Source organism: Ciconia boyciana, chromosome 20 (assembly GCF_034638445.1).
Source record: "Ciconia boyciana chromosome 20, ASM3463844v1, whole genome shotgun sequence".
NCBI lineage: Eukaryota > Metazoa > Chordata > Aves > Ciconiiformes > Ciconiidae > Ciconia > Ciconia boyciana.
Window position 1 is genome coordinate 512,555 of NC_132953.1, and position 22,067 is coordinate 534,621.

The following is a 22,067-nucleotide window of genomic DNA, read 5'->3' on the forward strand; positions in this document are numbered from 1 at the left end:
AGTCAAAACTCCGCAGCTGGAAAAATATCGGTGATAACAGACCCATCACACAAATCTGGGGCTGGCGGCAAAGGGGTTTTGCTTCTTTACGATATTTAAAAAGGTGTTAGGGGAGATGTATGATTTTTCCTGGGGGGCAGCTGGCTTGGGGAAGGGAAGGGAAAGCTTTTCTAACCCCCAAAATTATGGAGGACCAGTGAAATCATGATATAGCCCAGGGAGTAAGAAAGGCGAGAGGCTTCGCCAAAAAGCTCGTGCCGGGTTTTACCCACGGCTATAAAAAGCAGCACAGCCCGAGCGCGGGGATGAGCTGGGCGACTCCCGGAGAAAACCCCTCCAGCTCAGCCTTGAGACTTCAGTGACTTCTGGAGCTAAAATAAATATTTAGGCTAAAATAAATATTTTCTCACCCATGGGAGAAAAAAAAAAACCCCTCCGCTCTCAGCCCAAGGGCTTGCGGTGGGTGCCGTCGTGGATGCTGGGTGGGGACCATGCCGAATTTTATGCGGTGCGAAGACAGCCGCAAAGCTTTGGGGGGGTGAGGAAGGGCTCCTCATCTTCACCCCAAACTCCCCCTTTTCAGGCCAAATGTTAAAAACAGCAATTATTGGTTTTTCCCCACGTTGGTCCAAGGAAAGGGTCGAGCGGTTCCCGGCTTTCCTCGGCCCTCGTCTTCTGGTGTGCGTGATAAACGAGAGCGTCTCTGGCCCTTTTCTCCTGTATTTAGTTAATAACCAGCCGGGAAGTATCGAGTGCTGAGAACCAACCTCACTTCAGTGCCCGTGGAGTTATCAATCCCCACTCCTGCCATAAAGCAGCACCATTCTCTTTACCAAACCACCCCAAAAAATAAAAACCCAACCCCTAAACCCTGCAAAACCTGCGTCGTTTCAAAATACGTATAATTTCCAAAGGAATATTCTAGCTTCTTAGGAAAATATAGCGTCTTTATACGACGCAACTGTGATAAAGGGGAGCACGTGCAGGGTCTGCTTTAAGGAAGGTCGTTTAAAAATGTGGTTAAATCTCAGCGTTTGGGACAAACAGAGCAGCCAGAGGTAAAACCCAACCACTCGCCTGCCAATCTCCGTCGGAAAAGCCTTGCAGCAGGTCTTGCAAAGGAAAAAGCCAGCGAGGGTAAAGCCACGCTGCGAGGAGCAGAGGGAGAAGGCCGGGTTTAGGAGAGCAGGAGATAAATGACGAGGGAGGAGCGGGACTTTGCAGCGGCTCCGGGGTAGGTGGCAGTCGAAGCCCACGGGTTGCGCGGTGCAAGGTCCAGGGTGCCACGGGGTTTGCAGGGAGCTTCAGAGTTAGGCAGCTCTGGCTGGGAGGAGGCACAACCCTAAAAACAAAGGCAAAAAAATTAATATATTTATAAATAATACAATAAAAGGGAAAAAAAAACCCCATCCCAACACTTAAAAACAGCACATAGAGGCTGCTACCAAAGCAGATCGCAAGCGCTTCCTCCTCCAACAGAAATCGCTCCCCAAAAACCCCGTCGCTCGCAAAGCGGCTCGCTGCACCTGTAGCGCCTTTGCTCCCGGAGGGGTTTGCAGCAGTTCCAGCCGGGCCGGCATCGCTTCCTCCCTTCCCAGCCCCGCGGCCGGCTTTGGCTAGAAAAATACTCGCTCCCTGGAAAGGCGGCTGCACACGTGTCGCCTCGGGGCGGCCGTAATTGTAATTTATGCGCCTCATTTCTGGGGTTATGCGCTCTTGATTTTTTTTTTTGGGGGGGGGGGGGGGGGGGGAGAGGGAGTGCTTTACAAGCACCGGTTTGTTTTATTTAGTCTGATTAAATTTGGAAGGGAAAAAAAAAAACCCCACAACACCCCAAACCCCGCAGTTAACGTTGCAACACCTACATCATGCTGTTTCCGAGGGGCAGGCAGGTTTCTTACAGCCGTGTGCAGGGCCGGTGGGAGCTGCTTCGACACGACTTGCTGCATTTCAGAGACTATTCAAGCCATTGCTATTCCCTCAAACCAAGGAGTTAAAAGTACAGTCGAACTGAATTTCGTCTTCCGCAAGCGTGAAGGGGAGACAGGCTGGATTTTTCATCTGCGCTTCTGCAAACGTAAGGGATATCAAACACCTGAAGACACAAACAGTCACCAAGCTGAGCTCTGCTTCTCAAGCCGCGCTGCACGGACTCAGCCGAGGTTCATTTTTCTTATTTATTTTCTTATTTACCCACTGGGTTCTTCCCAGAGAAACCGAAAGAGGACGGGAGGCGTTGACGGAAAGGAGGGCTCGAGTACCGCGACGCCGAGCTGCCAGGGAGGCAGCAGCGATCGGTCGTAAGCATCAGAGCCGCTTCGCTAAATCCCTGTATCGGGCTCCTCGGAAGCGCTCCTCGCGCTGGTAATACGCCACGGAAAACACACTCCGTATTTCCCATCGTTGTTCTTTATATTATTACAATTCTTTTTTATACACATAACCAGGCTAGTTTCGCGGTGCATGGGGTGGGTGGGGGGGGTGGGGGAAGGAATTTCAAGGCATAAATAATATAAAAAGGCAACCATTTTTAAAAACAAGATACATTCATATGACACTACTACAAAAAAATAAATAGTGACTCTCTCTGTTATAATTAACATCCCTCCATCACTCCCTTTCAGCGACTCTGCTGTGCAGTTACTGGCGTTAAGTGGGGACAACGGTCACTTCCTCAGGTTTCCTGCAGCTGGAGCTGCCGAAGATCCCCGGAACCGTTTAAGGTGACTCCGGATGAATTCCATCCTGGTTTTTCCTTACAGTCCTTCGAAACAGGCTGCAGAATAAGGGGACTCCAGCTCAGAACGTGGTTCGATGTTTCCGAGTGCATGCAGTTGTCACCTGCGAAGCAAGAGCAGGGTGGGTTGGTTGGTTGGTGTTGGGGTTTGGTTTTTTTTTAAGTAGATCATCTCTTCTTTCAGCTCAATGGACCCACAAGCCCCGAAAATTCAGATTAATAAAAGTGGGCGATGCTCTTTGAGCTCAGGCTCATTCCCACCGTACCAGGCACAAAACACCTCTATCCGAGCACGCTGATGGCACCGATATTGAATAGGTCACGCCGATTAGGTCAGCCCGCCTCCCACCGACATTTCTGTGCCTGCTCTTGCCTACGGGATGGCTCTAGGCCGTCACAGATGGCTGCTCGTTAGGGAAAACTCCGTTAGGAAGCATTTCAGCAGTTTCGGGAGACCACGGGTATGCTGTAGGTGCAGGCAACTGCGAGCCAGCATAAATCAGTCACAGCCTCGTTATCTGGAGCGTGCCTGCTCCATGACCTCCGCTTAGAGGCATCAATCACGCAGGGCACAACAGCCACAGGCACCTGAGCATCGCCGCTCCTATCTTCCACGATGGGGAAGGCGGAACGCTTCATCTTCCTCAAAAAGCCAGGTCTTTTGTGGACTTAATTACTAGCTTCTCCGCAATAAATTAAGCGCCCTACAGCTGTCCTACAGAATAGTCCCGGCTTTAAAGCTGGGTGCTATCCTCTCCGGAATGCCTTACCGTCCGTGTAATCCACGGAGAGCCGGTTCATGCCTTCTCGACAGCAGGGATGCTGGGCGGAGGGCTGCTCCGCTATCCCCTTGCCGTCCTCCTCCAGCCGGGCGCTACACTCCGGGACGGTGGAGGCCAAGCACATGGCCACCATGACGTGGTGATTCAGAGGTTTCATCTCCAAACCGTCCTGCTGATAAGGTGCTACGATGGGCACGACGGGTAGCGTGTTGCTGCTGAAAGTGCCATTGGTTTTGGTGAAACACCTGCAGACGGGACATAAGCCAAAAGCGGGGTTACTCAGAGCTTCTTCTCCACCACTTATCCTGAGAAATTGCAATTTTTAAGTACCTTACCACGTGTCATTCACTGTAGCAACAGTCAGCTTGCCAAATTAAGTTTTACATATATTTTTGGATCAATCCTGACATTAAGAAAAGGATCGAGCATTTTTTAATCCCAACAGACAGCTGAAAACATTCAAAACATGCACTCGGTTACTTCCCCCATCGATTGCGACCCGATGACCTGACTTGCGAGTCCATTTCTCCATCAAGGCAGCCCCATAAAACAGGTTTTCACTGCCAAGAAAAAGAGCTCGAGTTTGAAACCCAAACAGCAAACTTAAGTACCTTGGAAAAGAAACACCAAGCGTTATCGGAGTGAACGCAAATTAGAAAAATATACTCAATATTATCAATATAAACCTCCCCTCTGCTGTGTAACTCAGATTGTGGCCCTCTAATACAGGCGTAAGGCTGTGAAATTGAAGTTAAACTGCTAAACCAATTGTTACGGCCAAACTATTTAACCTTTAAACAAAAAGGAGCTGGACCTTAAGAGACACGCATACCGTTGCAGCAAGCAGGGAAAATGCCTACAGCGTTTGGAGCCCCATGAACAACGTGGCCTCAGCGAACATTTATATAAGCAATTCCTATGTAAGAAAGCACTCCCACCCCTCCCCCCCAAAAAATAATAATTAAAAAGAATCACACTTCAGTGTGGTTTTATACAAAACCATAATTACCGCAAAAGTAAAAGGTTCACTTGTACGGCTGCCATAAGCTTTGGGAAACTACCCCCCCAAACGCTCCGTGTTTTGCGGCGCAAAACAGAGATGGATCCGCAGATAAAAGCAAAGCATTGAAATCAGGATGGAGAGCGTTCAAACCCACCGCGAGCCAGCGATACTCCGAAACGCTCCCGCGAAGGCTAAACAGGCTTCAAGGTTTGTTCTATTCTGATATGGATACAACTCAGAGCATTAATTTTTTTTTTTTTTTTTTGCTGCCAAATTTAAATATATCCGTCGCCTGTTCTTCTCACGGTGACAAGCCTAATGCATCCTGCTATAGGTAGCTGGCTATTACTGGGATGCTACCTAAGCGCTGGCATTTTGAAATATAAAAATTGAGAGCTGGGATATGGCTGTTCAGGTCCTAGCTTATCCGATAGCACAGCATGTTTTTTTAGAGTGATTCTGTCCAAAACCAGAGCTGATCGTTAAATTGCTGAAAGAGAGGGGGGGGAAGATGGACTTTGACATCATCAGTGACAGGGTATCAGCCATCAGAGCCTGCTTTGACAGCAGCTGAGCCCTCAACACTCAGATGGATTGAAAACCGGGAGACGTGAAGCTTGGCAATCACAGTAAGGTCCTGCCCAAGTCCCAGAAACCACTTTTATTCCATTAAAAAGGTCACGGCGATGCATAAAACCATCACGCTCGAGGGACTTGTCCTACGAACTCACTCAGAGCCTCAGGTTATACTGTCACCTGAAAACCACAATCGGTATCGCCAGAATCGAGAGAGCAACAAAACATCCACAAATAACACAAATAAACTTTCCAGAGGAGGAACTGGAGCAAGTTTCCCCTCTGGCAGATGTTTCACTCGCAAAGCCAAAACACGGGACAAGGCGGGGATCCCTCCAGCGACTGCGGTATCGCCCCGGGAGCCCGCTTCCCTCCCGAACACGGCAGGGACGGAGCAGCACCAACCTTCACTCTCCTATTTTGTCCTTCCGCTCCCATAACTGCCTCCAAAATCATTATTCCAAGTACCAAAATACCACAGAAGCCACTGAAGAATCCACATGAAACACATCTGGTCTTCAAACAAATCCATTTATTAGTTTGCATTTCTTTCCGCAGAGGTTTTGACTGCACTCACTTATTATTTAAAAAAAAATATTCTTAGAGAAACCCATTTTAAATGTTTGGGTTTGCATGTTTATGGGGCTTTCTTTTTAAAGATACAGAGGTCGGTGTAGTTCTGTATGGGCTTGACTGATGTTTCAAGACAGCAGTTCAGCTTTTTAAGCTTAAATAACAACGTTTTGATGGAAACTAGCCATTGGTATATCCAGAGCAGAGTATGTGTGAATAGCGATGCAAAATCCCTGCTGCAGGAAACACATTTTTCTATCAATTCTCAGTGCTAAAATCCTACCAAACTATAATCTGACTTAAAAGCCCACACCAGCATAATTTAGATTTAAAGAGCTGGAAAAACAGACCGATACTGGTTTATTTGAAACACGTATTTCAGATTTCTGATTAGAATGAAGCAAATTTGCAAAGAAGAGAGGTCTGCAAAAATGTAAATTCCTCTGCAACCATCAGGTATCTAGAAAGTTTTAGTGCAAAAGCACCAGGGAAGAAAAAAAAAAAAAATCAGTTCTCAATCCTAATATAACAAGGTAAACCACACTCGTCTTACCGGCTTTGTCCACAATAGCAAAGCGGGTATCCACATTTCAGCAACTTCTACCTCTGGCAAGCCTCCACGAGCAGTTACAAGAGCATAAAGTGCTAATTTAAACAGAAGACCGAGGGATTTCAGCACCGTAATAATAAAACCTGCTCCGAGATGGCTATTGCTGAAAACAGCCTTGGCAGCCAGCTATTAAATATGCTAAACCTTTAGGATTCATTTGCACGTGGTCACAATTCAAACGACTGCTAAATTCAACCCAAATCAGAAACAACTCCCGGCATTCCGTGGAAACAGGCTCACGTGGGAATTAGCAGCGCCAAGGTGGAACATACGAGCAAGGCCATGTGCACCTGAAACGCTCACGAGTTAGAGACCATCACCCTGCTGGAGATGTTTCCGCTTCAACCTACCTTCCTCTGTTCTCACGCGGGTGTTTCGCAGAGGGAATTGCCTGATTTTAGTACACAAGGCGCAATAATTCCAGGGTGGGACGAGGCACGGGTCCTCTCTGCACAAACAGGAGGCCAGATGGAGGGGACAGTAGCTATGAGGTTGAACAAAGATGGGGGAAAAGACGCCAGCCCCAAATTCCCGCTTGCCAAAACCTACCAACTTGACCGGGCTAACCCACCAGGCCTTTCTCCTCCTCCTCCTCCTCGTCCCGGCCATACATCCAGCTCCCTGGCCCCTGGTGTAATACTCAGGCACGTTTCTGGTCCTTCCCGTTCCCCTCTCCCATGTCCTCCTTCCATTCCTGCAGCACCAGGAAGGGAACGGAGCGGTCCCGGCTGCGCAGCTCTCCTGCCAAATGGAGGTTAATGGTCCCCTCTGGGGTAGGCAGCTGTAAAGGACAACTTGTTTCTCTATCAAGCAGTCAAATATAGAAAAGGGATGTGAAAATTCAAAGTTCAGACCCTGCTGATGACCCATCTGGGAGGAACAGTACAGTTGCAGAGGATGGAACCCATTCTCCCTGCTTACTTAAGAAAAAAAGAGCAATTAAAAATTTAAATATGCTTAAAACTGGAAAGCAAGCTCTTAATTACGGCCTAACACATACAGCATGTTCCAAATTACGGCCAGTCGCACGCATCTTGACGACTGCTGTTACACAGCCTGCCTTGAAAACAGACAATTGGCTTGTAACAAAACGGTAGCTCGCTTTCCCGAGACCAGCCGTGACACTGGTCCGGACAAAGCGTGCCCAGCTCCACCTGGGAGCAGCAGCCAGTCTCCATCACACTGTCACGCATATATTTACAGAAGGAGGAAGAATTTAAAGCCTGTTATGAGTTATATTTTAAAAAGTAAAACCATGAAAATAAAGTGAACATGTTTTCTGCCTTCACCAACAGCTTAATTTCAACTCGACTTCTCCAGATGTACACCTAAAGGCAGCTGACAATTTTAATAAGACAGAAAATTCAAAGTATGATTGAAAAAATCCAGAATTTACCAGTCAGAGCAGTTCAGCATGTCTGACTTCTAGTTCTATTTTTAGTCATTAAAATAACCAGAGATTTAGTCAGAAGCCTGGAAGGATATTCTTTAAAACTTTCAAAAGTGAAAATCCTCATAAAAATCCAGACTCCCAGCTACAACGTAGAAGACAGATTTTCCCTTATTCTGTACAAGAATCCTTTTTCTCACGCAAAAAAAAAAAAAGTATCCCACACTGACAATGGCTGGCCAACCTGCTCCTGAAGGCCTGAGGAACCTCAAATCCCATGTTTTACAAAGAATAGCGTTGTGAAAGCAAAGCTGCGACTCTAGTTCGTTGGTGTTCTTCAGAGAATGGCAGGAAATGTAAAATACAGGAGACCAATTAAACCCTGCTTGACAAACTCCATATGGAATGATTTTGTTATCTCAAAACTGAAGAAAACACAGGAAATAAGGTTTAAAAAAACCCCCACATATCCAGTGCCCACCCTGCCTCCCTTACTAGAGAGCATCAGATGAATACGTTGAGTAAAATGAGCTCTAGGGGTTTAATGACTCGTTTTATTCCACCCCACAGATAATCACCAACTGCTCTCTGAGTCACACGCCGACATCGAGCTCCTCCGTACCCTCAGCCGGGACTCAAGCTCTCCGCTTCCGTTTGCCCCAGCTTTAACACAGGGCACAGAGCGAGGGCTTTTCTACGTGAAGGTCCTGCCTTCGTGCGAGTTTTACATCACCTGTTATTGTTCCGACAATTTCGGCAATTGATGCACTCGGAGGGGTCAGCCTGCGGCACTGCCGTGTACATCCCACCGCCCTGCAGCAGGAAGGATTAGAAAAAATAATAATCACTAAAAAAAGAAATAAAAATCAATCGCTATTCGAACACAGACGAGACAGTCGCCGAGGAGATAGTTCAGCTCCAGCTAGCGCCCCAAGCCCTTCCGCTTTCTTTTCGAACTCTGACCACCTTATCAATCTTCAGATCCGTGCCCCAGAACGTGGCACGGCAACACTGAGCCATTATACAAAGTCAAGTGGAGGGTTTTTGCCAGCATGTGTGTCAGAGAAAAGTAAATAACTGCAGCTTAGACAAGTATGCGGTAATTTCCCTGGTCTGTTTTCAGCTTAATACGCTCAGGTTTAACTTAATAAACACACTGTAAATATGTTTATTTTTAACACTGATGACAGACATGAAAGCAAATTGCTGTTCATTAGCAAACTGTGCCCATTTGGGGAGACAGAGCAGTAAATTTGCAGGGCTGATGTCACAACATAAACCCATCCCACTTTCCTGTAATTACTCCGATTAGATCAGTTTACTTCGCTACACTGATTTTTGAAACATTTAATATTTTTACAGATGGGGTAATTCCTTAGCCAGCAATGACTCTGGGTGAGAGGGATTTTGTGTTGTTAGTTTTGGCTGAAGGGGCCATTACAAGCAAGTAAAAATGCCCAGATTAACACATACCTCATTGTTAAAGACTAGGCGGACACTGATGCGGGAGCCGCTTGAAAACGGCGCTGCGGAGCCGGGCTACCGCGCCGCGTTTCAGGAGGGGAGCCAGTTTGGGAAAGCTCACGTGATTTTTGAGGTTTCAAGTCTTAGGTAACTTCTAACTATCCCTATTTCTGCAAAAACAGGGCTTCTCCTTAAGTTTTTGAGGCCGCTCGGTGCGATAGGGAGGCACGGAGGAAATGCCTAATTAGTCTTGATTGCCATCCTGGCCAGTTTCTCTCTTCCTCATTTAGCCCAATCAATGAAACAATAAAGAGAGTCCTAACGAGAATGAGAACATCCTGTTCCTCTGCCCTGCCTCACCCGCGTGCCAGTCCCGGACCTTCTACGTGGGAAGAGATTGCGTGACTCAAGCTTTCTACAACATGGAGGGGGGGAAAGAAAAACCCCAAGCCAGTCAACCATTCGCAACGAGACAGCGGCATTGCACGTCCCATCTCGCGGCACGGAGGAGCTCCGAGCACCGAGACCTGTGTTACCACACGCGTATTTCCTTCCTTCCAAAAAAAACCCCCAAAATAAAAAAAAAATAGGAGGGACAAAACATCAGTCCAAGCCCCCAAACTTTCTCACGGGGCAGCTTTTGAGCACTGCAAAAACCTTCCCGTCCTGAGGGCTGGTACCGTTGGAGACTTTTGGAGAGTTTCACTCACTGGGAGGTTGGACAGGTCCAAAAAACCATGGTTTGGGCCTCGGTTGCTCTTGAAAGCAACCAAAAAAAGGTACTTCTTGCTACACGAGCGGACCAAAAGACAGAATGAGGTGAAGAACCAACTGGTCTGGACTCAAAGCTGGAGTTAACTGAAGTGGCAACTACTGTGCAAGTGCTAATTTGTTGTTCAATAAAATGAAGTGCTTGTGTTCAATTACTAACACAAACAATAGCCCCATTTTTTTTTTTCTCTAGAAACAGCATGGGTTATTCAGACTTTTGAACTTTTTCTTTCAGTTTTCCTGGGCAATGTTCACAGTTTTGAGTAAGTTTAGTAAGTTTGAATGCAAGCCATCTGTTTCCATAGACAATAATGAAATCATTATTCTCTCTTGGAAACGGGACACATTTCAGCAAATGAAGTATTTTTCCACAGCATGCAAAGGCTGGATCACAGACTTAAATTAGTTTTTAATTTTATTTTAAATTTCAAAACAAAAAATGAGCCTGTCTCAACAGTCACAAACAAGGCACTGGGAAAAAAAATAAAAAAGACAGCGTTATTACGTTGCTGCATTTCGAGATGTATGGGGCATTTTATTTTATGGAACCTCCTGCTACATTCGTGCTTTGCCATAATTAATAGCATTGCTCAGAGTTACAGATCTGAAACAGGTGGGGGAAAAACGGGTGATCCATAAAGCTGCAGAATAAGCAGCTATAATTAAATCTATTTAACTTGAAGATTGAGAAATACCATATGTACAAGTAAAGTATCTCAGCCCAGTACTGAAGCATTCTCAGAGCTTACATGCTGTTAGGAGGAGGGTAGAGGCAGATTTCCCAGAGTAAGTGGAATTCTTGCTGTCATCTGATATTCTCAAATGAAAACCATGATGTTTGTATCAGAAATATCAGCCCAGTTGCTTCCTCTGGGATAAGTAATTTAGTGGAACTGGCTGTTATCAATGGATGAGTATTTCCCCCACCCAAATTAAGTCTGCTTCTACAACCTCTGAGTAAATCCTAAGGTCTAGGCTGAGCCTTCCACCCGGTGTAAGAGCTTACGTTCACAAGATGGTGGGGATGTTCATAGTCCATGTGTGTCCTGGGCAGGGAGTTGCTGTGCCCCGGGTACAGTCCAGCTCCTCCATTCATGATCCCATTAACTCCATTAGCAACTTTATGATGGGCGTGCGGACAGCCGTTGCCGAGGCCACCATTGCTTATGAAGTTTCCGTGGATGCTGCCGTTGACTCGGCTTGTGCCGGGTAAAGTCGTGTACTCAATCATTTGCCCGCTGATATCCGCCCCTTGATAGAGGTAGCCAGGAGGGTCATATTCTGCAAAAGACATTATTACCGAAAGCATATTTATTGCCAAATAAGAACTTAAAACAAGCATCTCTGAGAAACAAGAGAAACTTGTTTTCTCTTTCTACAGCTTGTGTAAATTAACTGTAATATCTAAGTGCTTAGTATACAAATCTAGAAATGGAAAACAGCCACATCCTGGAGAACAGATCAGGAACATTGGTCTGAAAGGACTCGGCTGACATCAGTGACTACGAAGAGCATCCTAAAAACGGGCCATTTGTATAATCAATAGGCCCTCTGCTACCTGCAACAAACTACTTCCAGAAAATACCTCTGGGCCGCAGTTGAAGACACTGTCTTATCTTGCAAGAAGTTTTGTTTCATTTCTCTTTGTCAGAGAATAAGGACATTTAAAAATAACCGCAGGCTGCGGAAAGAGCAAGGCTGATTGACGCATTAGGAACAGAAAAGACTACTGAAGAGATTCTGCTAGCACAGAATTGTTCAGTGGGTACAGAGCGCCTTGCAAAGCGTGCTTAAGCTCCAACGCGTCTGCTCAAGGCTCCTACTCGCAAACGGACAGCTTTTCCTTATCACCACCTCCCTAAAAGACTTGGGCATTGAACTCCATTTTACTGTGAAGGGACTGAGAGGTAACAAGGGACTCGTCCTCCAAGTGCTGCAAGTTCTTTTTCTTTCCAGATATACACAAGAGAGGGAGAGATCCGGGGTTTAAGTCTCCACATTTTAACAAGTACTTATGATTACACACGAGTTCTGCCACCACAATCAGCAGAAACCTATGCAAGCGCTTGAAGTTAAACATAAGCTGGAGAAACTTCGCCCAGGCATTTCACACACCATTCTTTGGGCGAAACTGCAGCACAACCGTACAGCAATGCAGCAGGGCAGCGAGCATCGACGCCAAGAAATAGAGACACTGCTGCTCTTAAAAAAACCCACATCTTCACCTAAGGCACACCTAGAAAGTACAAGTCTCTACATAAACGCCAGTTGGCTTATAACAGGAAACCGCTTCCCATTCATAAAATGTAATATGAACGTTACTAAGTTTACTCCGATAATATTTTCATCACGAAAGGAAACCAGAAATAACTCACTCTGCATGGCGTTTTGCTGACGGTTCTTCCACAGGCACATGGCAATGAACACGATGAGAATAAGGACCATCACCCCAAGGACGCAGCCCACGATCAAGTACAGCATGTCACTGCTCCGAACGGGGCCGTTTGAAGGCCCAGCTCCGCTTCCGCCAACCCGGTCGGGGGGATTCGGTGGCGTACTCAGGTCCTTCACTGGATATTCGGATGCTCCCGGCGTGCGTTTCACTGGATGAAATAAGAAACAAGTAGGGGTAGGTTCGCTAAATGCGTTTTCTAAATGTGTTTTTTTCATTATGAAATGAAAATAATGACTGCTGAGTTAGAATCCTAATGCCTCAAAAAGAAAGCTTCCAAGTCAATATTAAAACCTATAACGAGAAGGCCAACTACGATTGGGTAATAACTATTTGCCTTGGAAAATGGTTATTATCCAGCTTGCTAACCCTCTCATTGAGGTCACCCGAAACTTTAACGAGCAACTCGACATAGGCATGGCTAGAACTGCACTAACTCCCAACTTGAAAGAGCGCAAATCTTTCCACTTCTGAGGTCAGGAAAAACCACAACATGCATTTCTATCGCCTAACCGCTGCCAGATGACCTACTTTTATCTGACGTGAACCCTGCTAACCCTGGTTTCAAAACCATACTATCGAAGATACTAAGAGCTGCACAGAAAATCACTGAAAACGAGACAATAGTTTAACCCAGGAATTAAATTTACATTCGCTTTCAGCACACCACAGCTCAGATTCATTTCATTTGACGCTAAAAACCTAAAAGAAGTGCCTGGCTTAGGAGTGAAGGTGGTCAGAGACACAAGCAGCTCCACGCAGATACGTTAGATAAGCTGGATCACCCCCATAAGCCTGGAGGAGATGCATTTTAAGGAAGAGCCGGTATGAACGACAGATTATATCTTGCCAATTTTAAAATTAGGGAAGAAAGTTATATTCCTCACAGGAGGAAGACCAACCATGCGTGCAGCCTTGAAGCCCCGCAGCTCCTAGCCCTTCTTTCAAAGGCTTCGCTACTAACTTAGCTAAATTTTGATGCTTCCGCTCCTAGAGGGCTTTTTTTTTTTTTGCTTTTTTTTTAAAAAAAACCCACGTTTTTTCATAGCACTGCATTTGAAGTTTACTGTCTGCATTTTCCCTTTACAGCCTTACTTGGTTTTTGAGATTAAAGGAGACAGGAATTCTTTGCGAAATAAATGTGACTGCCATATCTGACACTTCCAGAGAACAGTACAAACTTTGTGCCAGAGGCATGCAGGATTAGTGATGGAGGCAGCCAACATAACCATCAATTGCTGTGGTCTGCACTTATACAACGTGTCACAGAGCCCCGAAGACATAAAACAGACGTACAAATCAATTCTGTCATCTTCAAGAGCACGGTTGTCTCCTAAGGAGAGGCTATCAGCACAGCAAAAAAAGAAAAAACCCAAACCAGGACAACAATACTATCTCTTAGGCCAGGCAAATCTGCAGAGCTTTGCTAAGAGCCTTTCTTGGGAGTGCAACGTATCAGTTTCCATATGTTCAAAACAATCCCAGCTTCGGAAGACAAAACAATCCTCCAAAACATTCCAGAAAATTACGGTCTTCATCGCAGCTGACTTTTGCACTGCAAAAAAAATTCCACACGGCGGATATTTCATGCCGCAAAACGCCACCTTCGCATGGTCCCGCAGGCGAGCAGACGCGCTATTTCGGCGCTCACCTTTGGTTTCGCAGATCATCACGTTGCTGTACTCGCTTTCACCACCTTCGTTATAGCACTGCATTTTAATGTCGTAAGATGTTTCTGGCTGCAGGTGATTTATCAAGTGCCACTGCTTTGTACCTATGTGGGGAGAAAAAAAAAAGAAAAAATATCAATCAACGGCATTTAATTTATTTGCATGAGCCAGAATTAGGTAAGAGTATGTCACAGCGTCTTTCTCTATAAAATGCAGCTTCTCCTGTTAGCGCAAAAGCCTATTAACCATTTCAGGACTCATCTGAAATGGTAAGACTCGCATTGTCTTGTGAAATAGATTCTTAGAAGAACCTTTTGATGAATAAAGGCAGGGTTTTTATTCAGTATTTCCAATTGATTTTTAAACAAGTATCTTTCTCTACCAAAAACAGAAGTCGCTAAACTCAAAAAACAGACATCCAAGCTTCCAGCATCTAAAATCAACAGCAGTTCTGTGCATCTGAAGTATGAAACTGCTGAAGGGATGGGTTTAGGATGGGTTATGCTAGCTATTTACAATATGCAGGGCAAATAACAAGGGAAAACTGGCACAGAAAAGAGATTAAACTTGGGACAGGGGAAAAACTTCACTGTGATAAGACCCTCTCCCAGTCTGCAATCCCGCAGGATCCCTAGAGATGCAAGGTACCAACCGAAGCTGCCCATTTTTCGCAGGAAGGATACATCTGTGTTGCTCAACTTAGCCTAAACCGCAAATAATTGAACGTGCATTTTATTAAACATACTAGGAAACAAAATTAGACAGCGAGGCTGTCTCTCGCGCTGCCTGCCCCTGCAGAGACGGATCCCGAGCCAAGCAATCTTCTCTAATAGGATGGTTTTGTCATCTCTGGCTCCCGGCCAGCATTTCATTTAGACACCCTCCTGAAGTACTGAGCACTTCAATATAAATCACTCTCGGTTTTTACTTTCACGGGCTTGTGACAAATTTTAATAAACAGCGACCCTTTTTTTTTTTTTCTCCTCTTTTTTTATCTTTTTTTTTTTTTTTAGGGAGTTTAATTAACTGTTTGAGTGCTCTTAATCCCTCTTGGAAAATACCACCTTGAACTGTTTCCACTGTTTCTAAGAAACTGTCATACCACCTACTGATTTAAGCATTAATAAAAAAAAAAAAAAAAAGCCTGCTCGGCTGGCAGGGGCTGTCACCATGACTCTGTTCGAACTTCTCCGGGACCCAAGCCCAGGTGCAGATACCCCTGCCCGGCCAAAAAAGGGCCTGGGGTACCCAGGAGGACCCCATCTTGGTTCAGGGGTTGCGGGAGGGGATGCACCGCACGGGTCCGAGCTCCATCCCTTGCATGCTGGGCGTCCCAAGTGAGGGCAGCCAAGCCCTGGCTGAAGCTGGAACCGACTTTCCCTAAATCGCACGTTTTCCCAAGATTCATACTCGGTTTTCCCGTCGCCCCCACCCCCAAGCATTCCTTTCGGTAATTACTACACCAGGTTTTAGGTTTCCGCTTCAAACCATTAGTGGAACTGGAATCAGTACAAGCACTTTAACTGTCCTCTTCGTGCACCATTAGCAAGGAAAAACATTTAAACAACTGACATCAGACTGCATTTACATTGAAAATTCAATCTCCAGGACCCTCGAAACAGATAAATTCAGACCATCGATGCAGGACAGGGCTGACTCTGCTTTGCTTGTGCTTAAAGCTGCTGAAAGATACCGAGGAGCCATCTGAGTCAAGGTTTTTGCTTGTTTTTTTTTTTTCTTTACATAAAATCTGATTTTGCCTGTAGCAGCATTTATAAGGAAGAAAAAAAAAAAGCTTTCTGCAGAGGTTTGAATGTCTCGAAAGACAAGACTTAACAGGAAACGCTAAGGAAAGCCTACGGCAAGTACTTAGCTAATACAGGCATCACAACACTTTTTCCACAACTCCTGCAGTCATTTCAAGATAAAATTCCCTGTCAAAAACCAGATTAATTCAAAGGTAAAAGAGGGAAAAAAGTGAAGAACAAGTGATTTATAGCAAAAATACCTTAAGTCACACGTTTCTCTACATATTTCACATCAAATGCTTCCAATCACACTTTAATTGAAAATAGCTCCCCCCCCCCCCCCAGCTAATTTGGGGGAGCACAGTAAAGAAAAGTTTCAGTTTAAATATTTCCACCAAATGAGTTTCTGTTCCAGGCTTTGGCAGAGCAGAGCAGCTGCTAATGGTTTCAGACTGCCACAAAGAGTTCAATACACACACTCTCAGGGAAAAAAAAAAAAAAATCAGAAACAAGCTAATTTCACAGCACAGTGGAGCCCACTTAAACAACTAACTGCTTAGTGTATAAGATTTATAAACACACGAGTTCTGTCTAGCAAAGGCTAAAATACATTTGCAGATGAAGGTGCAGACTGCATAAGCTTCTTTAAAGCAATCCTCTGAGCCGAAACTCTCGATCTTTAATAGCTTTATAGTGTGCAAAGGCTTATGTCATGCATCAAAGTACTATGTGGAGTATTGTCTAGCAGGGGAAAATTTTCAAAATAAAGGCCCATTCCTCTTGTAACTGAAATAAATGAGGGGAAAAAATAATTAACGTCATCGGGACAGAATGAGATCACTACGTTTACTCAGCCCAAGCAATAAGGACATTAAGTAAAATATTTTTAAAAGGGTTTTCCACTTCTGGACTAATATAGACATTATCTAATAACTTCTTCCAGGAAAATGATGATCTAATATGCACAGGGAAAAAAAATATAACCTGATTAAAAGGCAAAATGAAGCACAAACATACCTGCATTTGCAGCGTGCTACAGCACTTCAGGCTAAAAGTAACTTCCTTATAGCAGGATAAGCAATTAAGCAAGGTAAAAGGAGAGAAGGGCAATTACACACAAGGTACTACCTAGCTTAGAAAATCCGTGCTGGGGCAAATCATTTTAAAAGCTAGCGAGTTATTAGTACAGTCTGTAACACAGATGCGCTTACCCTGGGTTAGATCTCATTTACACTGCTTTCTCTGTACTCAACTACTTCAAGCTAAACCAGTTTAAACAGCCCTACATTAAAGATTTGCAGGAGTATAACAAGACAAACTTAAACCCAGTATTTAGTTCTCAAGTTTCCATGTAGAAGAGGCTTCAGAAGGAAGAAACAAGTTCATGTGTGGGCAGAACTTGACGTTACGGAGCTGAGATAGCTACTTCTGTGAAATATATTGTAAAGACTTAGTTTGGGAAAAGCAGTTTAGATTTCGTATAAACACAGCCAACATGGCTACATGATGTTCTTCCCCATTGAGTAGTGTTATTAAGCACGCGTATACTGCACCGTACCTTCCACGATATCCCTCTTGTAGTCACTATCATTGTCGCTGTCTGTAGGCCGATAATAGATATAAAATCCTTGGATGGGCGTGTTGTTGTTGCTTGCTGTAATATACTAAAAGAGAATTTTAAAAGACTGCGTTAGAGAAGGAAAATGTTAATTGAGTCCTGCTGAGTTGTCACCACTGAATATCTTATCACCTTGAAATAAGTAACTTCTTTAATAAGGTTGTGCAAGCAAGGTGTAGGGGGAGGTTTGCACAGAAGCTACAACAGAAAAGAGGATCCTCAGTTGCTGTGGATGTGCAGACGCAGCTTAGACGAGCACAACGCCAGGGGTTCTCACAGTGCTGCAGGAGAGCGCTCTGCCACTGCACTCCTCGGACCAGCCGAAAAAAGGAGGGTAGGCCAGGGACAAGAGACTGAGCTGGGGCCGACACTTTCCTCCCACATCACTTTCCAAACCGTCAGTTAGGGTTTGACCATGAACGGCCTGAAAATTTGTGTGATTAATGGAAATGGAAAAGTTAAGACCATTTTTCCTTCAAAAAGAGTTAAGGTCACTCTCAAATTCAGCTCGAGAATATTTTACTTTAAGTTATGCAGCCTCCTGAGGAACTAGAGGTTATTTTAAGTTTATTATCCTTAACATCTCTTAAGGCTGAGCTAGCAGAGCAAACTAACACTGGGAACTCTGCACGTTAAATCCTCCAAAGTATACCAGGGGGTTAGATTTCAAAACAAGAGCAAAGAATTTCTGTGGGTTTCAGTAAGGGCTTTAAAGTACTTGTTTACAAAAGACAAGGTAACAGGGGAAAGGAAAACGTTTCTCTAACATGAAACCTCTACTGGATGCGAGGGAAGACGGCAGGTTTTACACGCAGCGCCCGCTTTCAGCCATCACAGCCTGGATTGACAAAAGCAGCAGGAATTGCAGGAAACGAAGCCAACTCGCAACTCATGGCATGAAGAAGGGTTTGGACAGAGTTAAGCCCACTGGTGCCTCTTGATACGTCTGTGCCAAAGCAGGTGGACTAAGGCAGCTGCAGCCTTTCACTGGAGCTGCCAGTTGGGCTCACATCTGGCGTAACCCGAGGAGGTGGTGCGTGGCATCCCCAGGGAGCTGGAAGGGGAGAGCGAGGTGGAGGGAAGCTGGGAGACAGCGCAAAAGGCAGCAAACAACCAACAGGGCTGCCTCCGAGGGGGAAGAAGGGTTTGGAAACGGGGGGCAAAGGGCTCGAGGGGCATATGGCCCAACACGTTACCCAATTCTGCCATACAAGCGTGAAGCGTCCTAGTCCTCTTCTAGGAAAAAGATCACCTCTGAGTCTTAGGGGGGGAAACCACCACTCACTACTCCGCCATCAGCTCTTAATCCTTGACTTTTAAGAGCTAAAGCAGTAAAAATTGGCCTGCAACTGTGAGAAGAACAGGAGACAATGATACCTACCGTCCATTTTAACATGATCTGAGTGTCACTGATGGCTTCGGTATAAGCAATGTGAGGTCCTGTGATGGGGCGGTTGGAAAACCGGCTGGTAAATCCAGCCACTTGGTAAGGGCGAGATGCTGCACTGCGTGGGCTCTCCCCATAATTGTTCACGGCAATCACACGGAACCTATACATTTCTCCTTTTAAGGGAAAAAGTGAAAGAAAGACGACATTGTAGCAAAACAAGCACTAGAAACAGGATTCAAGGAGAGACTAAACAGATTAGGAGGCACTTTTTGCACAACATCCAATTAGAAAAAATGTAGGACTCATTGCCACAGACTAAAGTGGACATCAGAAATATAAACAGCTTCTAAAAGTGATTAGGGAAATTCACTCAAGAAAAATCCAAAGGCTATTACACACAGAGATGGAAATGCCTCCATCAGCTCGGGAATTCCCTAAACTGCAAACTGGTGGGCACCAAGAAGATGCTTCAAAGGATACCTATCATCACCCCTTCCCCCTGCTCCTGCACTCTTTCCCCAAGCTTTCAGGGCTGGACACTGGGAGAAAGCAGAAATCACGACAGACGTTTTTCCATTAATGCATTTTTCTCTTTTTGCATTCTGAGTGCTTAGAAGGACAATTAAGTTAAAAATAGCAATAATACACAACCGTCCTCTCCACATGAACAAGTATTAAATTATGGTGGTTGGTTTTTTTTTTTTTTTCCACTTGGAAAGCCAGAAATCAACTTGAATTCACGTAATGAGCTCCTGTTCCAAAAAAAAAAAAACCCCAACCCCAAAAACCCAAAACCAAACCAAAAAACCCCCAGAAACAGGATAACGCAAGCAGAAGTTAAAATGAAACAACCAAAGAGTTGCAGTATTTTTCTCAGCAGCAGCGCAGTCATCTAAGCAAAGACAACGGTAACAACAGCTGAGGTGAAGGAAAGATCCTTTTTAATACCTGGCTCCAAGTTACGAACTTCCACAGACAGCTTGGAAGGAGAAATGTTATCAGCTGCAATTAGCCAGTCACTGTTTCGACCCAAGCGTTTGTACTCCACTTTAAAGGCAGTAATGGGGGAGCCGCCATTTGCTCGCGGTATCCACGTGACGTAGACGGATGATTCTGATGCTGTGGAGATCGTGGGTCGGTCGGGAGCTTCTGGAACTGGAATGAGAAATTCAGTTACAAGAGGATTAGAGTCAGCGGAAACTTCATTTTCTGCAGCAACCGATTAAACTAGTTGCTGGTGATTAAATTCCACTTCATGAATTAGCAAGGAGAATCTTAAATCCTCCTGTAATAACTACTCCCCTTACTCTGCTGGAAAAGATGCTTGAAGAGCAGAAAACAGAGGAATCAATTACTTTATCAATATAATAATCAAAAAGGATATGGTGTGGCACTACCCCAACCCAACTCTACATGGAAACAGAGACGCATACTAAGTGAACAGGAAAAATTTGGTTATCATTTTCAAAACCCTGAAATTAAAAATCCAGACCCAATGAGACTTCAACCCATCCACACTAACGAGCGCTGTATTGCCAGAGAAGTGAGAACGAAGAGCAAACAAAGCATGCAACGAATTATATACTTACTGAGCTCACTTGAAGTTACAGACAGCAGTGGAACAGAGAGAACGGAAAGAAGTGGCGTTAGTAAATCTGGTGATAACCATTCTGATGGGCAACGAGAGCTGTAAGGCTTTACTAAACTAGCTTGTGTTCATTAACACGGAGCCGGTCACTGATGAGAGGAGGAACCGAGCAAGGAAAAGCAAGCTGGCAGCTTTGGGGGCATGAAGCAGGCGGAGCATTTGCAGCTGGGCACACGTAAGGTGTCCCCTCGCGTGGCTCCTCTGATCTTTAGCACTGTCACAAGCATGCAACGCTCCTCACCTGCATTATTAATAAACCTCTCCACTCCCCTTTGGTTTTACCCAAACTTTAGACACCAAATCACCTTTGAGGTCTCAGCCCCTGAGTAAATTTGCCTGAATCAGGTCAATAAGTTCAAAGGCTGGGGTGATGACAAAAAGGACTATAAACATGTTGTTTTCACTGGAAACCAGGCTAAAAATCACACCTACTGGGAAGTGGTTGCATCTTCTTGCCATCAGAAATAAGCTCAACCCTGGGAAGCCACAGGAAAACATTCAGAACAGATATAATCCACTTTGAGAACTCAGAACTCTGACACAGCCATTCCCCATTTCCCCTCTTCCTCTGGATCTTTCACAGAAACCCAGAGTATTTAGCAAAAAGTGACTACAGGCTTAAAAATGAGCAGCAAGAACCTGGGTTACACGTGAAAGACATCTCATTTTTTGAGCGCCACACATGCAGGTAACAGCATCCTTTGAAATATTGTATGTTCACTAGATTAGGGCACGCATTTGCTAAATTCATAGCTTCAAATACCGCACCACAGATGCCGAAGTCTGTAAGAAATGCACTACTACTTGGTGACTTAACGTTGCTGTGGAAACCTGAGGTATCAAGGCAGGTACTCAAAATGCTAACTCACTGACTGGAATAAGGTAACCTTTCAGTTAATCCCAAAAGCATGAACTACAATCTTTTACTCTGGAAACACACAGAAGACCAGAAAATCTGGCAGGTATCTGACCTCACTCACAGAAGTCCCGCAAGAGAGGAAAAATACATGTATCAAAGAGGCCTAAGGAATAAATTGGAAATAAAGGAGGTAGTACAAGCACCTAGAGCAGTAATGAACACAAGTTAACTTAGATGCATCTGTTTGCAACACAACTTTCAGCAGACGGATTACAAACAATCCATACACCTACCTCCGCTGTGTCGAGACAGGTCTGGAAGGACGACACCGAAATTATTTGTCCCTTCGTGAATGACGGGATGTTTAGGAACGCCTACCGGTGGAGACGGAGCCTGAGTGTTTTTCGAGGATGATGTTCTTTCTAAGAAGCATTCGATATACAGTACGTCAGCTCATTTTCTTATTTCTCAGATAAGAAAATGCTGTTCATTGCCTCTCACAATATGCTCACTCTGCAAGCTCACTCGCTGCGGCGCAAGGGACTAAAGCCCTGGCTCCAAATCACAAGCTAAAAACAGTCAGGATAGCAATTAGGGAGTTTCTTCAGGGGAGCAAGAGAGACTTCCCCCGTCAGGCCAGGGACTCTTGCGCTGCGATAAGCGACTGTTCACCTGCAGTACTGCACTTTGTGGCGCTGCCGCCGGCTCCTGCCTGGGTTTCAAAGCCCTCTCTCATCATGAAATTACAACAGGTGGTGTAAATTGCACACTGAAAT

The 22,067-nt window shown here is 45.0% G+C and overlaps 1 protein-coding gene across 7 annotated transcripts in view; it reads right to left on the bottom strand.

The window, feature by feature from the left end:
• Positions 1–1,008: 1,008 nt before the first annotated feature.
• The window catches only part of CDON (cell adhesion associated, oncogene regulated), a 55,736-nt gene continuing 34,677 nt past the window's right edge, over positions 1,009–22,067 (bottom strand). For all 7 annotated transcript variants that reach the window (XM_072884569.1, XM_072884574.1, XM_072884573.1 and 4 more), the window contains 11 exons: positions 21,585–21,713; positions 19,733–19,939; positions 18,776–18,957; positions 17,335–17,440; positions 14,010–14,132; positions 12,282–12,509; positions 10,913–11,187; positions 8,405–8,484; positions 3,508–3,764; positions 1,866–2,841; positions 1,009–1,342 (listed from right to left, as the gene is read on the bottom strand). In XM_072884569.1, coding sequence (XP_072740670.1) covers positions 2,675–2,841; positions 3,508–3,764; positions 8,405–8,484; positions 10,913–11,187; positions 12,282–12,509; positions 14,010–14,132; positions 17,335–17,440; positions 18,776–18,957; positions 19,733–19,939; positions 21,585–21,713 — 1,754 coding nt within the window. In that variant the 3' untranslated portion in view covers positions 1,009–1,342; positions 1,866–2,674. The remainder of the gene's footprint in view (positions 1,343–1,865; positions 2,842–3,507; positions 3,765–8,404; positions 8,485–10,912; positions 11,188–12,281; positions 12,510–14,009; positions 14,133–17,334; positions 17,441–18,775; positions 18,958–19,732; positions 19,940–21,584; positions 21,714–22,067) is intronic.